General features: G+C 37.6%; 2 protein-coding genes across 17 annotated transcripts in view; both read right to left on the reverse strand.

The window, feature by feature from the left end:
- Positions 1–16321, reverse strand: part of LOC132784230 (synapse-associated protein of 47 kDa) — a 36086-nt gene extending 19765 nt beyond the window's left edge. For 6 of the 16 annotated variants that reach the window (XR_009632240.1, XM_060789695.1, XM_060789692.1 and 3 more), the window contains exons 1-3: positions 16046–16320; positions 14847–15563; positions 2093–2140 (exon numbers count right to left, since the gene is read on the reverse strand). Coding sequence is in view for 15 of the 16 variants with exons in the window: in XM_060789695.1 (XP_060645678.1) it covers positions 2093–2140; positions 14847–15061 (263 nt within the window). In the remaining variant the exon portion in view is untranslated. Of the gene's footprint in view, positions 1–2092; positions 2141–14846; positions 15564–15850; positions 16015–16045 lie in introns of those variants that run through there. The other 10 variants (XM_060789696.1, XM_060789694.1, XM_060789703.1 and 7 more) reach the window with 4 other exon arrangements.
- Positions 16322–16575: 254 nt separating this feature from the next.
- Positions 16576–17355, reverse strand: LOC132784234 (mitochondrial import inner membrane translocase subunit Tim16). Its single transcript, XM_060789711.1, has 3 exons — positions 17312–17355; positions 17046–17224; positions 16576–16987 (listed from the first exon to the last, which is right to left on the reverse strand). The coding sequence occupies exons 2-3, from the start codon at positions 17206–17208 to the stop codon at positions 16725–16727; spliced, it is 426 nt and encodes a 141-aa protein (XP_060645694.1). The 5' UTR covers positions 17209–17224; positions 17312–17355; the 3' UTR covers positions 16576–16724.
- Positions 17356–17509: the final 154 nt, after the last annotated feature.

The following is a 17509-nucleotide window of genomic DNA, read 5'->3' on the forward strand; positions in this document are numbered from 1 at the left end:
TAATGATGTGCCACGGACTAGGCAGATCTCAAACATAAATCGCATTAACAACAGTTGATACCCATTGTGATTTGTTGTGCGTGTGTTGCTCTAATATCTTGTGTAATATGTCAGACTGATGGAGCAAGCAAGTTGATTGTCTGCCTTCGCATAAATAACACCCAATATTATTGGGCTTTTAGGCAGTTCAGATTGAATACTATTGCAAAGAAGAATCAGTCATGAATAAGATGTGATGTGATTCAATTCAATGAGCTATTTAGTTGAGACGGAATAAAGAGCAGAGTATTTAGTTTAATTTCTAAATCGCTTGTTTGCTTTGTAATGAATATAGAAGTGTTAGTTCAAGATACTGAATATTTATTATATTTTTATATATATAAGTGAAGTACACTTCATTTGTAATATACTGAAATATTCAGTAGATTAATTCAACGAAGAGATTCACAAGTTGTAAATACCTTTATCGTATGTTTCATTTTTAACAGAAACAAATATTTAATATGTATCAGTTTAAGTTAACGTCAAGATTAACGATGTGTAAATGCATTACTGCCGTGTACTTTGAATATACTCAAATATTCAGTTGAGATTCAAAGTTGAGATTTACAATTTGTAAATACTTTCTTCATATGTTTCATTTTTAAGAGAAACAAATATTCAATTGTCAAAGTAAGGACTACAAATTCATAAATCCTTTACTGTTACACTTAATCATTCGTTAATTTGTTCAGTTGGTATACATAAAATACCTCAAATAAACATAAGTATTCTCTCGTATCCCAGTCTATGATAGTTATCTATGAACTGCGAATATTACGACAAGTTAATGTGAGCCTTTAAAGCAGTGTATGTGACGATGACAAATCTTTGCATGATAAACAATCAGCACTGTTGCCATGGCAGCCGCACTCAATCAAACACAGGTCGTCACAAGGACCAAACACCACGAGCCGGAAAGGATGTGTTTGCGTGCTCGTAATAAAAGAAGAGACCAACAAAAAAACCAAAAAGGTGCAAAATGTCGGGGATTTTATGCGCATTAATTAAGGAAGTCAGGACAAAGGGCGAACCCAACAAAAAAACGAAAAAAAAAGTGGCAAATGAAATATTTAGCATAATATTTAAGCTGATTGAGATGAATTATCTTGAAATGAATAGCCGATGAATTTGCGAAAGCCCAACACTTCCTTGCTGGTCCTCGAAAAACCAAAAACAAAATACGAAACAAAAAGGAAGAAAAGATGGCAATGCCAATGCCAAATGCCAATGGCAATATAATGCTCAACACGTGGGGGCGTTGAGGGTGTCCTGCCCAGAAATCACTTGTATTGCCATTTTCGCCTGCCTTTGCGTCTGTCTGACCCGCTGCGAGTCCTTGCTTGGCATATAATTACAGCAGTCCTTGGCAGAGTCCTGTCCTGCCGTAAATTACACAACGCCCAAAGGGCGACCCAGCGTCCGAAGTGTCATTACAAAAATCTTGTTGCATATGCCGCCGCGTTGCGTCGCGTCGCGTTGCCACAAGGCAAGCGATTACGTTACGCAACTCTTCATGCTACATCTGACATGTGTGCGAGTGTAAATGGGTTGTGTGTTAGTGTGTGTGATGTGGGCGTGGCAGTTACATTCACAAGCACTTTGGCGCAATTAAAGTTTCAAAAAAGCCATCGGGACGCGGGTCCCTAAGCTGTAGGTTTTTATTTGACTTTTCCTACAATTATAGCACCGAGAATTCTTTTTTTTCCCCTGCTGCTTTGCTCTGCTTTTTGCCATTTAGCGGCTTAAGTGCCCTGCCCGGAGGCGTGGGCGTGGCTGGGTTTATGAGCTCAAGAGTTTTTCCACCTTTCGCTTGATAGTTCAGTTTAATGTACATTTGATTGCATTGCTGATTTTACGAGTCGAAGCCAACAAGTTGAAAGTTCCAACTTCGTTTGAGTGCTGCTTCAGTTAAAATAACTATTTACATTTATTTGCAATTAAGCTGGTTGCAATTAAATTATAAAATATGCAAAAGTATGTGCAAAATGTGAAATAAATTAAATTTATTTAAATAAAGTAAAGAAAATAAAAATGTAAATGAAAAACTTACGTGGCTTCGCTGACAAATGAATCTACCATGGAAGTTGATTTTGGAATGCTAAAAGAAAATATTTAAAATACAAAAATAATAATCAAATAAATGTGAACTTAAGACAAGAAGAAAATTTAAAATTCAATAAAAAAAAAAACTAAATATATTAACCGAAATAAATGAAAATTAAATGAAACAATTTAAATGCAGCTAATCATGTGCACCGATTTTAAATTTACATACGATTATCAGAGTTTTTAACATTTCTAACATTTTTGACCTTCAACATTTTGCAGAACGTATCGAGTTTTGCCATCGTATTTACCTGCAAAGAAAGAACACATTTTTGAATTAATGAAGATTTGTATCGTATGCGATGGAAATGTTAAGAAATTAATTAGACATTTTACGTTAGAGAAGGCGGCAATTGGGGCCAGCAAAGGCTGGCCTAATGACCGGACCAAAGCGAACGAAAGCGGACCGGACTTAACCCTTTCTCTCACTCCAAAAAGGGGCGTGCTGTTGAATGAATGCCTTTTAATTAAGTCTAGAGATATGATTACAAAAAGCGAAATGATGTTAAACGGCAGCTCAACATGAAAGCGAGTGAACGGAACTTGATTGTTTCTGCACACTAGTGAAAGTTCAAAGTTCACACGCAACGCTAAGGATACCATCAACAAGGGTCTGACGTTGGGCTCACAAAAAATAAAACCGAACAACGCATAAATCTTGCTGGGAACAAAACATAAATCAAAATTAATGCGATTCTCTACAGCAATATAAATGCGACCTTAAAGTGTTTTAATTTTGTTTTTATCGAAATTTATTGAATCAATTTGCCTGCAAGGACATTGCCACATTGTATCGGATTTACTGTTTTCCCAATCAATTGACAGGAATAACAGAACCAAAACGAACGGCAGAAGAGAGATAGAGAGAGAGAGAAAGAGCGAGCGAAAGGTGCAAATGGGGAAAGATGGAATAAAATTGCAGTCGAGTGTGGAGTGTCGAGAGCTGCAAATTGAAATGTAAATCGTGTTGACCTTGACCCCAATGCATGCGCCATGTCTGATGTCTGATGCCCCGAGTCCTTACTCGTCCTCCTGTGATAAAGCATTGAAACAAAATACGAAGGGCGGGGCGGGGCGGAGCGCAGCGCAGGCTGCAACAAAGCAACGAACGTCCCGACCGACCGTCAACAACAAAGTAAAGCAAATTAAATTCTATGTTGACTCAAGGATCCGACAAGTACATAGTGCAAAAAATAGTACAAAAATCCCAAGGACTTGTACAATTTATGCCAAATGATGCCGCACACACACACACACACACACACACGCACACACTGCCGCAACAAACACTAGAAAATTTTATTTAATTAACTCACTCCCACACCCCTCCCTCGACCCACTCTCACATGCTTTCGAGCTAACGAAGGACGCGGTATTTGCAATATAATGATGGTGTTCTTTGTAAGGCTAATTAAGTATACGCAATGTATGCAGCTGACATACAACTTTATACACACAATTTTCAAGGGGATTTTCTTACAGCTATTGTTGTTTTTGGTTTCGTTGGCATTTTGAGTCATATTGACTTAAGCACTCTACAAAGCATATGCCACTGACATCGCTGTGATGTGATAATGATGATTGGATTAGACTGTCGAGTGGCAAGTGAAAATAAATAGAATTAGACACAACGAGCGCATCCAATCAGTTGAATCAACAACACACAACTTTACTTTATAACGCATATCAATGGCAAACAAAACAACTTTTATTCTATTTATTTATTTTGAATTATTTCCCATTTATACCACAATATGTTCAAGTTGAACAATTTAATAATCAATTGCAAACAATCACTTAAAATTATATCAAATTCGAGCTCATATTCAAAGACCAAGGATTTGCAATTAAACAATGATTGCTGGGTGTAGAGTTTAGTAATTAATTTTAGCCCGATTTTGATACCCTTGGACAGCGCTTTCATGCTTGTTTGTTGCCAGGACAAAGTCAGAGATCATATGACGAGAGCACAACAGCAGCAGCCTCCTTGACCTTTGCGAGTTTCTATATTATCTTAATTGGTATGCAAGTGGCTGGAATAGGAGAGCGTAGTAGAGTGAGAGTGTTTCTGTGTTATGTTGTGTTGTGTTGGCGCATATTTCATTACTCAATTACAAAGCAAACAGTTGGCAGCAGATGCTAAAGCAGCTGCTGTTGGCTTGCAATTTTCAATTAACAGACCCAGAGCCAAGCATCGCTAGTCAGTCAGTCACTCAGTCCGTTAGTCAGCCATTGAACTAAGGCCTCTGTCATGACTGGGAATAATCAAGAGACGTGGCATGCACCTGCGTGTGCGGCAAGCAGCTTAATGAAGGATGCACAGCTGCTGGAATAGCGCCTTTCAATTGATTTGACTTTGATGCAACGAGGTATTTAATTAAGAAATGCTTTTGCCTTTGCCTTCTTATTCGCATGCCAATGGCAATGAAAAGATTCTTGATTAGAAACGCGCATTGCACTTTAAATAACAATCATAATTATTCATTCAATTACAATATGTTTAACTTTATGTTTGTGTCGCCATCAAGTGTTGACTTTAACGATTTAATTGGGAAACATTTTGTTTTTTTGATGATGTGATGTGAACATCTTGTCACCTTGTTTATGAGTCAACATCTTTAGCCACTCCCCAGACAAGCATAAAGTGCTGGGAGTGTTGCCAAAAAGGAAACGTTGTTGTTGTTCGTTCGTTCGGGCAACACAAATGGCACCCACGTCTGTCATAAGCCAAAAGCGAGCAGGAAGTGACTCGAGGCGGAAATTGTATTGGCCATAAAATGTTTGGTGGCTCAGACATGACCGTGTGTATAGATAGTGCCATATAGTCAAGGAGTTACCATGTCTTTTTCGGGCTGTGACAGCTATTTTTAGACAAGGTGAAAGGTCATGCAGAATCTTGTTGTGACGCACGGGACGCGGAGCTGCCCTTAAGCATTTTTGCCAGCATGAAAGTTTAATAAGTTTCTTGAAAATACATATTCTAGCAGCAAGTAAATCGACAAAGGTTTGCAGTTTCCTGATTGCCTGCCAACTGCACTCAAGTCCACAACAGTCAAGCCAAGTCAAGTCAAGTCAGAAGTCAGAACAGCCCCAAAACGACAACAAGTTTGCCCCTAATAATTCAAGAGGTTGTTTGTAGTTTGTGTGGCCGGCATAAGCACAGGTAACGAGCCTCAGGGGATTCGGCAAAGCGTGCAAGTTCGCTTAGACCAAAAATTAAATACTCAGATTTAAATAATGTAATAGAAAAACAGATAGATTTATTTGTTGGGCATACATATATGCATAGTATACTAAAACTTGTGCTTGGCATGCACACATTAGCCTCAAAGCAATTAGGAACTCTTTGCCATTCTGCTTAATATGAAGCACATAAGGATACCGATTCAGTATATAACAAAATATGTGACAACAATAATACGATTCTTAATGCATATTTATAGCCGCTGTAGAAGGCAGGAAATTTATGTAGCGGATAGAAAAATTTGGTTGTGATTTGTTAAAAATTGTAGAAGTTATTTTAGATGGTACGTTACGTAACATATGTGCGGTATATTTTGTACACTATGAATGTAATAGTATATTTATATACCAAAACTAACCTTCGGTATATTTTACTATTTTTTGAGTAATTTAATTTGGTATATTTTAAGAGAACACTTGATTCAGCTAATCTTCAACACATCTGTTTGCATTACAGGTAAAAGCAATTTTTAGAAAACTGAATTTATTTGAAACAGTTTTCTTTTGGTGGAACTTCTCGTTAGCGTATAGAAGAATTTTATTTAGATGACTACACGATTCAACTGCATTGCAAGCATCGTAAAAAACACACTTTCGACTGGCAATAATCAAGTTCAATTTACTTTTAGAACGCTGCTTGAGTGTGGCAAACTCCTTTGAAAAGTGTCGTGTTTCGCTTTTCAATTTAAGCTTAAACTTGATTACCATCTAAAAGGCAAAAAGGGATACAGGATACTGAAGGCGATGCCATTAAAAGTTATGCGAACCACAACTGAAAAGGTCACCAAAAAATATCGAAAACATAACAATTAGATTAAACGCGAGGCATCCAAAGAGAAGGGACCAAAGAATTAGAAAAAGAGTTGCTACACACACAGAGGGAATTGCGTTGTATATTTGGTGTAAACATAAAATTGCAAATTGCGCATGCAGAAAGTAAAAAACCAAAAACGAGGCGACTGAAGGCGACAACATGGCCGGAAGGTGTTGTCCTGCTCCTTTGGCTGCCTGTTGTTGACGGAATTAATTGCGCACGTTAGTGACGGGCGCGGAACAGCAAATTAAATTGCCAACGACGATGGCGATGATGATGGCAGCCAGAGCATGGACAGCAGCCACACTCAGAACAGCAAAGAACAGAGCAGAGCAGAACAGAAGCCTGACGATGACTTTGGTCCTTTCGACGATGCCGACGGCATTTAGAATGGGAATTGAGTTAGGCGTGTATTTCATTCGGAGCGTAAACACATTTGCAACGCCAATAGACGATGCGCAGTTGTGGCCACAGAATTGCATTATGTCGAAAAACAAAGCGAGGCAGAAAAGACGCTGGCAAAAATCGTGTATACGCAGAGTGTGCCTGACATCTTTAAAACGTTTAAACGTTGTACAGAACTTGATTCGATTCAAGTAACGTCCATCAACTGCTGCGCACATTTAATGTGTTAGCTATTCCGCTTTTGTGTTGGAAAGGCACAAACAGCTGGCAAATAATAAAATGGCCAACGTTTACGCTTCAGCTTCAGGCTGTGAGTTTTACACTCGGGATGACCTTTTTATGCCGTCCCCCAGCCATCAACCACCAGCTGACAGCTACAACACATGAGCAGCAACTGCTGGCTTTTAGAGGCAGTCAGCAGCCATTAACGCTATGCAAATAGAACCCCAGCAGACCCAAAGCCCTAACCCCGTCCCCCCCTCAATCCTCATCCTTCTTTCTCGCTCTTCCTCCATCATCTGAATAATAATTTCAAAATTTTAGTGAGTGCGCGCTTATCAAACGCAATTTGGCATTTTATAGAGCGTGCGAGTTTTATGTTAATTTTTAAGTATTCCGTTTGGCTGCCTCTCGACACATAACATAGATGAGTTGGAAGCTTCGTTGGGTGGTTTGAGTTGAGTTGGATTATTTACTGAAACCTTTCTATAACAATGACTGGCAGTTTTCGCTTGAACGCAACGCTTTGTGTGTGTGTCTGTTTTACTTTTTTTTTTTTTTTGGTAGAGAGTGTATGTCTATTATTCTAATCTCGGCAAAATAGATGTGAAAAATTAGCTGAGTACACATAAAACACATGCGAGCATGTAGTAACTTTTGGATGATGCGATTACATATGCAAATACTGTACATACAAATACTTATTCAGATAGCAAATTGAAAATCTCAATCAATTTTTAAAGCAAGTTACTCTTAATGACTTTAAGATTAATTCGATGCTTTAGGAATTTACTACTTTCTTCAGGAATTTTCATTTAATATGTACATTCATTTTGGTTGCACTTCATTTCTATCCGTAAATATTTAAGATATTCATTCATTCATATATATAGGTATATATTTTTAGAAGACTGTAATTTAATGTATAGTTTTTAGTAATTTATATTTTATTATTTGATGCTATTGAGAGTAGTTAAGATTTTATTACTTTTTATTCGAAATATATGAAGCTTTTATTATAAAATCTGTTTGAAAATTGGGATTTTATATTTATTTTTTTGTTAAGTTAATAAAAAGTATGCTTTAGTAATGATAATTTTGAATTGAATGTATTTAAAAATGAAAATCGCTTCATTTTAATCAATCACAATCTCTTTACCTATTAAATACAAGCGATATCAATTCTATATAATAGGAATGGAATAGATTTTTTATCTATCACACTTTTTAAAGAGTGCTATTTAAATAAACAATATTCACAACAAATAATAGTTTTGGGATTACATTTTATTATCCGCTGCATTTGTAAAATAGAATTGCTCGAAAGCGGGACTCAAAAGTTTTGTTTCCCCATTTTCGTGAACTGTTTCCGAGTCAGTTTCATGCACTTTACTTTTGCCAAAAACTTCTAGTATTTCAGCATGGAAACATAAATAAAATGTCGCCTTTCCTCGCGCTTGTCACCGTCAGAGTCAAAGCCAGAAGTTGAAGTTAAAGTAGAGCACAAAGGCAAAAGGCAAACAAAACACGTAGCTGCAGCACTTTTACGATACGGCGTAATTTGCTACTTTGTAGCATTTTGGCAGCCAGTTTTTATGTGTGTGCGTGCATTGTCTCAACACCAACACAGTTACAAATACAACCACACACACACACGCACACATAGACTTTATCGCCCACTCGTTCTCCTATTCTCCTCTTTTTTTCTGTACTTTCACATCATTTGTTGGCATTACTTTGGCTGTCACTTCCGCCGTGCGTTAATATTTATGTCTTGATACGCTTTAGTCTGTTCCAGGGGCTGGCCAACTTTATGAAAAGCGTAACTTTTGCCTGTTTTTCCTGTTTCCTGTACTCTTCACTACTTCCGTGCACTTTGCCCTTTGTGCTCGCTGCTGCACAATTCATTTATCTTTATTTCACAACACGGGATATGTTAGCATATGTTTTCACCAACCTCGTCCATATGCTGGCCTCCGCCTAATTTCTTTTATCCCACTATATACGACGATGCTCTGAAGGTTCAGCTATATGTTATGCAAACCTAATCTGGGTATTGCCAAAAATTTAGAATTGCCTATAAACAGCAGCTGCCAAAAGCTGTTTCTTGTTGCGGCATAATTGACTTGCTAGTGATGTAAAATTGCTCTCCAATCAAAAGTAGGCTAACGGTTAGGTCAAAAGCATGCGCAACATTGTGTTTATAAAATTGAATTGAAAAAAGTCAGAAAATTGATGGAACGTTCGTTTTGTGGCTTTGCCTTTGCTCTCTGATTAACTGCCATATGGTTCATTGAAATGTTGCTGAAACTGCATAAATGAGGAAAGGAATTTATGGTTACAGTATTTATATCGATTGATGGCATATTTTAAATACTGCACGAGAAGAGTATTTTATTTTGAAGGCCCCGAACTCTAATGGGGACGCAGCTATACAGTATATAAATAATTGAAATGAACTATAAGTATTTAATTATAAATTCTAAAATAAAATGATTCTTCTGTGAAAAGGCATTGAAATTGGGTTTACATATAGATGTTTAAATATTTGCACTAGAAATTCAGTATTCAAATAGGACTAAGAACGACGTCTATAAATTTAAATAATAAATGCGAGCATATGATTAAACTCATTCCAGTATGCGAAATAGAGGCACGACCTTTCATTAGTTATTTCATTCTCGAATCCCAACGGAAATCGAACTTGGTCGTTCAAGGGTCAATGCGAAATGTCTGACCTTTCAGTGTCCTACACTCATTTCACTTTTATGAATTGATAATTATGGCACCAATACACAAAGCGAATTACGAAAAGTCCGAGCAACATTTTATTTGATGCCAAAAAAAAAGTTCGACTTAAATACATAAGTTAATAGGAAGCAAACGAAGCCAGTTTTAATTGAATTAAACGAAGCAGCCGAACTCGAAACAGAAACAAAAACAAAAGCAGAAGTGAAATGTTGAACGAATTCGCATTTATTATTTATATTGCACACTTTTGGTTCAGGCTTATGCTGCATTGGCAATTAAGCGAAGGCGGAGTCGGCACCGAAATGAAATAAAAACGAAATTGTGCCAACATTTTTTTTTTCGTTTTTCGTTGGACTCCACTTGACGTAAACCAAAAAAAGAAAAAAGAAATGAAATGGAAATTGGTTGCCCGCATTGCCGGACTGAATTGTAGGTGGTCGTTGTCACCGCGTTAATTTGCCAGAAATGCCAAATGCCGGATCCGCAGTCGACTTGTCGTTAGCACCCACGCCGCCGACGGACCGATAGCGACGGACATGAGCAGTGAGTGGTGTCCAATGGTGTCCGGCTGTCCGAGTGTCCAATGTTCTGCTGCTCTGCATGGCATAAAATTTTAATATCGTCCTTAAATTTAAATAGCCTCAAGTTGTTGGTGGTCTTTGCGTTTGATTTGGCAACGTTTCAATTCAGCACAACATTTTATTTTTATTTGCAAGCCAACTGTCTTTTCTTTTGGGGTCCCCGCCGACGCGACAATAAATTCCCTCAGCCTTGCCTTTGCTCTATTTATTTATTTATATATTTATTTTGAGGCCATCGCTTTGATTTGATTGTGTGTTGTGCCCCGTGTGTTGGCGTATACACAGCTGCCGCAGGTAGCTGTCTAAGCAAAGACAAGCTTACATAAAGAACTGCGCCCAAATGTAGGCTACGAAAAGTTCGTGAAAACCTTGAAGTCCTTGACGGATTTAAATGCGGACTGTCTGTTGCCAACAGATACACTTTCGCATGCCTCTGTCCAACTAATTAGCACGATTTGCCGCAGCTTAATTGTGTTTTAATATGGACATTGGGCATGCGTTCTACAGAGTAGCAATTAGTTGTCGCATTTTATTGCAAAGTTTAGACATAATTTGACATGTGATTGTTTTACAAGTGTTTCTAAATTTGGTTATATTAATTAGAAATCCATTGTTAATAACGATATGTAAAATATACTGATTGTACTAACTTTTTTAAAAAGTAAATTAGGTTTAGTTTAGGTTTTTTTATACCCGCTACACATAAGAAATTTAAGAAATCATTTTGTATGTCAAAAACGAATGCTGCCGTCGCGTTTTAGATGCTATCGTTGATAATATGGTATATTTTGGTACATATAAAAAGTAATAGTATATCTAGGTATATACTAAATATCGACTTCGAAATATTTTGGTATTTTTTGTAGGTTTATTCGGTATTATTTAAGAATGAAACGTCATACATTGACGTTGCTTTTATTATAAATAGTTAGCGGGCATATCACAGTCGACTATAGCTTTCCTAATTTTTTGGAATTGCGTTACACATTTAGTATATTGTTTTGCTTCAATTATGAATTAGATTTTGATATATTGAATATGGCAGTAAGTTTAAAAACTAATTGAATTTGAAGCCATCATCTCTCAGTTGTCAATGGTGCAAAAATGCATAATCAATATTGGAAAAGTGAAACATTATATTACAAATGAATATTTTTAGTAGCTCTCTACATAAAGATACTAATATGGTTTCCACAAAATTCGTTTATTTGAATGCGCTTTGGATATTAAAAAGAGAGATGGCAATTCATATATAGAATATGAATTTCTTTGGGTTTCTTTGTTGTTTGCACAATAAAATTGACATTCAACGTGTGCTATTCCCACGCATTTCGCAAACACGCATCTGATTGGAAATTGGATATTGGCAAGCAATCCGACTCAATTTTAAATCGATTGAAATGCAAATATTTGTGTGAGTTTCACTTTGAAATGACCCAACAACAACAACAGTAATAAAAATGGGTAATTTCACTGTTAGATTTAATCAAAACTTTTCTAGAATTTCCACACATGCATAACAAATGTTATAAATAACAAGTTTTCTTCTTATTTTTGTTTTTTTTTTATTTGTGCACAAAGAGAATTTGAAATTCTTAGCAACGCTGAAAGCATTCATTTATTCGTCCTGTTTATTTGCCGAGCAATTTGAGTGTACGTTTTGTTTTCATTTCTGTTTGTTTTTGCTTTTTCTTTTAGCATAATTTTAGAATTACGCAGCCAACAACAAAATGCAAGGGCGCAGAGTCACACACACACACACATACACAGACAGAGAGCTCACACATAGTTAAAGAGAGCAATTGCAAATAGTGTAAATGTCCTTGAAAGCGCGCAAATGGCAAAGCCAACAACGTTGGCCCTGACGTCCTCGCATATACAGGTGAAGGCTCCGCAGGACGAATCGAGAATTGAGGCCAACATGCCAATATTCCGCACTCAACTCTCGCTGCGTTTCGCTCCAAATTCGCAAAGACGTTTTTACGACAGTTACTTGCACACAATTATGGTGAAAACTCTTAAGTATACGACGACAAATGTCTAGTTTGATTTAAAACTTTCTCGTTCTGCTCTATTTGATATTATGTTATTTCTAAGTAATAAAATGCGGTCATAACAGAAAGAATTTTATGAAATAAGAAAGTGCCAATAAATAAAAATACTGAGGATTATTGTAAATATTTTTTCCTTCAAAGATTCTTATATTGAGTTCCTTACATTGATTTTTTAAATTTATCTGTAATACTTTTTGTGTAATTTAAAAAAAATTAACTTGCAAAAATGTCTTATGCTATTAGCATAATATCTTCTATTTTCAATAAAATGGTAATAAATAAAATAAATTATTTTTGTAACTGAAAAATATTCACAATTGTAACTTTGAGATGTTTAAATTTTTGTAAATATATTTTGAGAACTTTAACCAATTATAATCTGTAGTATTCTTCAACATTCTCCATGATTTACTCTTTATGAGTTCAGCACAAAAATATTATTTAAATGTATGCCTAAAAGTAGATGGAATTTAAGTGTAATTCGTAGAATTCCGTGGGTTGCAATGCCCCCATTTGTCAGTATAATGAGCAGCATTTATGCATGACAGCCAAAATTAAATAAATTAATTCAACGAAAATTATAGAGATTTAACGTTGATTGCTGTTACTGTTAAGGAGGGCGTCAGATTCTCTCTAATATCCCAGGCCACGTTTACTGAATGCACAATTATTAAATAGGCTGGCAAAAGAACGCCAAGCAACAAGAAGAAAACTCTTCGAGGCGAGGCGAGACGATGCGAGGCGAAGGCGACGATAGCGTCCTTTTGCTGTCCTGGTGTGAGGACATCACATGTGCACATTTCGTTGTGTTTTGCAGAAACAACCGAAAAAGCGAGAGAGAAAACACGCGAATATGTTGCCCACTCTCTCTCTCTCAGTGTGTTGCTCTCTCGCTCTCGCTCTGTGTGTGGTCTGGCTCTTTGGTATCGATCCGCAAAACGAGCAAAAGTCAACTGGAAACTGGAAAGCAACCACCAGAATCCTGTCCTGCTGTTGCTGCTGCTGCTGGTTTTCTGCTCAGCGTGGAGCAAATGCCTCTGACATTGGTGACAGTTTTTTTTTTTTGTGTGGTCCTACAAAAGTGGCCAAAAAACTGAATGGAAACGGCGCATGTGGTGATGAGGTGGGTGGGTTGGTGGGGAGCATGACTCAACATTTTGTGGTTATGCATAGCCACGTACACGTGCAATTTGTGTGAAGCGAAACAAAAGCGGAAAAAGGATACGATGCTCGCGACACACTCGTCCAACTTGTCAATGTCAGTTGATAGTGAAAGCCAATTCAAGGGGGAGGGTAGGAGAGGAGCTGATATAAGGTTAGTGGGCAAGAGAGGTGGGGAGGGTGAAGTAGAGGCTCTGTATCAGGTGTAGACCATATAGAGCTGGTCGAGCAGGCATCTTCAAAGTCTGCCAGCAGCTGTTGGCAGCTGGCAAAGGATGCTCGCGAAACGTGCTCAGAATTGGCTTCGTACACACACACACACATACATTCACACGCACACACACACAATTAAATATTAATGTGCCAAATTAAGTGAAAAATGGTATTTGATGGGGTGAGCAACGCTGACTTGGCTTGGCTTTCGCTTGTCTCAAGGATTAGGCAGCAACTTGTGGCATTAACAGCCCATCAGTTGGACTTATGTTGTCATTTGCTTTAAGCCAAAATAAAATAATTACAGTACACACAATGTGCACAGAGATCAAGCAGCAGCATTAGAAACATGTGTGCAACTAGGCAGCTTTTCGTTTAAGAATCCAAGGAATCTTGTTTGAGATTTATATTAAATATTCCATATTCTGAACAAAAAAAAAAAACATTTTTGTTCTTAAGATATTCCTGACATGTTTGGAATAAATTTCTGAACAAACTCAACTTTCATTTTTAATAGGATTTACTTTTTACAAAAATATTTGAGTAAATCAAAAAAATGCGGAAATTTCAGCTACCGCATGTTTGTTCTTAAAACTTTCTTAAAACCAGAAAGAAAATAGAAATCTATTCATATTTATTAAAGAATGCGAAAAATGTCAGTAGTGTAATCAAATCCATGGATAATGAGAAACATATCTCTGATATTGTGAACTTCATGTCATGTGAACCAGTCAGTAAAACAATTTAATCGCCATATGAATAATGCAATTTATAAATGCTTAAAGGCCATTCTGGGTAATCAATCAAATTCAGTATAGAAGCAAGTAAATCTACTTACTGGCGCCTATAAGTTATATTACAAATTTATCACCTATTCGCCTGCAGTTAAAGCAATTATGTTCAGTCACGAAACGAAACGGAACGGAACGTGAATTGCATTCATGGCTAAAAGCAGGGCAAATGGTCTAAGAAGGGTTGGCGAAATGCTAAAAGGTACAAATTGCAAGGTCAAATTGGCACGCCACTTAATACTGGAGCACGCCAAATGGGTTCCAAACCGGAGACAGAACAGAACAAAGCGAATTGTGATTTCAAATGCCAAATGGGTTATGGAACTTTAAAGCAAGATAAGGGGAGTTGGCCTTGAACGGCAACTGGTATAACAAAAAACAAATGAAAACAAAAACATAATGCTTATCTGTCTTGAAAGTCAACAAAGAGCGAGTAAATTGTGATAATGGCAAAGTGGAGACTTACCTTTTGGCACCCTCCTCGCCTTCAATGCCTTCGCCACCGGCAGCGGCTGCAGCAGCATCCTGTTCCGCTGATGTGGCCACTGGCTCGGCAGCAGTCGAAGATGTGGTTGCAGCTGCGGCATCACCGCCTGTGGGTACTGGAACGTCCTCATCGCCAGCGCCGCCCTTGACTGCGCCCACCAGCGAGGTGAATTGATTTGTTAGACCCGAAAACATGTTTGTCTTTTATCTGTGTGTGCGTGCGCGCGCGTCTCTGTGTGTGTTTAATTCGACTGTGTGTGTGTGTAGTGCTTGAAAGGATTAGCTTTGCGTTGTCGAGAATACACAAAACGAACGAAGACGATGTCTCGATGTCGACGACGATGCGACGAAAGCTCCACAAAAGGAAACGTGCGCACGTTTTGTAAAGGAGGCGCTTGCTAGATGCTTTTAATCTCTCGCTCTCTCACACGCGTTGTTGCTCTCTTTCTTCCTTTTGAATGAGTGTGTGCGACTCTCTCACGTTCTCTCTGTTAATCGTGTTCTTCTGCAAACGTCGCTGCTGCTGCTGCTCTCTGCGCTACTGTGTCTCCCTCTATCGCCAACTTTTATTACACTTGGCAGGAATTTTGTAATAGGTTTTTCTTTTGCACTGCAAATGTAGTTTCACTTTCGACGACGAGTAAGTTATGTAAATTGCTGCGTTTTTGCTATTTTACGTTAAATTTATGTTTGCACGCTGTGAATTGAATATGGGGAAAAACAATACAGATTTTTTACTGGCTAATGCGAATGGCAAAGAAAATCAATATACTACTATATAGGCAAATCAATTGTAATTTAAATTGTTTGAAAATTTACAACACTTAGAGGGCAATTGTCAAAATAATTCGCACTGTGAAAATGTCGCGATAATCGATATTATGCCACGCTTGCTTCTTTTTTTATTGGTTGGTGTCTTTCAGGTTTCCGTCTACAACTACGACTCCTTTTATACTAGAGATATAACGTAACGTTGTAAATTACCACTTGAGTTAAGAGTTTTTTTTTAATATTTTTTTTTTTGTTGTCTTGTCTGCTAGTTAAAACGAGCAAAACTTGAATTTTCGGCTGCCTGTGTCGAAGGTCCTCTGAAAACTGATTGAGCAGCGGAATTTTCTTTGCTCAAATACCGTTCGTTTGGTGGTTGCTTAGTTTATTCTCTCTTTCTCTGTCTCTCACCAGAAGAGTTCCAAGTGAAATGCTGAGACACCGACTTGCCTGCCACCTACTCTATGGAAAGTTGGTGGTTGTTTTCAGCGTTTCCTTTGTGCTGGAATTTCTCTATGTCGCGCATGTGCCAGCTGTTTTGCGTCGTTAGTGGTGGCTCAATAGCCACAAATTAAACAAACAATTGACACGTCTGATAGTACACAAATCAAATGTATATTTAACAACAATAACAATACAGCTGCGTAGCTTGAACTTTTCTTTAGCCTTGTCTTTCTTCTAGTTTATTTTCCAGTGCTGCCCACAAACAGCTGATTTTAGATGTGACCATAATTTATTATATTCGGTATTTTTTCTTGCATTTATATTGAGGCCTAATAGAACATCAAATAATTTTTCAAAATGCTATATTTATTAAGACCAGTACATTTATCTTAGACTAGAGGTAAATTTGTTAAGGATTAAGCCGCGGTCACACCTACGACGCAGCGAGTACAATAACAGCACTGTTAATAACATTCTGTTCATTTGCAAACACGCGATTCCAATAAGCAGTATTTTTGTTTATTAAACAAAATCTATTTACAGAATGGAAAACATGAAACGCCGTCTTTTCTTCTACTTAACAACTATTTTAATCAATTACGAACTACAACTAGCTTCGTTTAGAGGTAGAAAGCACAAAAATCGCTCAACGCCTTTGCCTTGCCCTGCTCTGAGGCGCTTCCTCTGCCGCCGCCTGTTCTTCAGCCTTTGGCTTTTGATTTTGTTGTTGCGCATTGAGTTCTTGATCCAGACGTTCCTTGGCTCTGAAGACTTTGGATTGTATGTAAAATGAGCCTCCTTTACTGCGTTCGTTAACGTTAAACAAATGTTCGTAGTTCTTCGTAATGCAGTCTACACTTTTGAGGTCTTCCACGTTTAGTATTTGTTTGGCCTCCTCCAGCGTCATACCTGTAAAAATAAAATTGTGAATTTAGATGTTCGTGTCTAGCTAGGATATTAAACCTACCCGTGCGCAAGTTAGACTCTGCACTCTTGTCTCCTTGTCTACCTCCACCGGCTCGTTTGGCGGCCTCCTGTGAAGCGGCAATCTCTTGCTTTAGAGCTTTGGCAAACGCTCGTCCGATGGCTTGTCCACCGAGCACAATAATTTGTGCGATATACTTTGCCATGACGTTGAACGTTTCACTAATATATAGTCAAAATTCGAATTTTAATTTTGTTTTTACTAAGCAAGCTTAGATATATTCACGAAATTGTCATTATACAACGTACCTAACCTACAACAGTGCAGCGTATAAAACAATCAGCATCAGCTGTTACTGAATATTTTACAGCACTGGTTTTTAGTGTGGCCTATTCAGTAAAATTCCGCACTAATATGCTGTGGTGGACTGTCGACATATTTATCGATATTCCAAAACTGTCATACTTATCAGTTAATAATTGAAAATCAAACTCAAACTGTTATAT

This window comes from Drosophila nasuta, chromosome 2R (genome assembly GCF_023558535.2).
Source record: "Drosophila nasuta strain 15112-1781.00 chromosome 2R, ASM2355853v1, whole genome shotgun sequence".
NCBI classification, from domain to species: domain Eukaryota; kingdom Metazoa; phylum Arthropoda; class Insecta; order Diptera; family Drosophilidae; genus Drosophila; species Drosophila nasuta.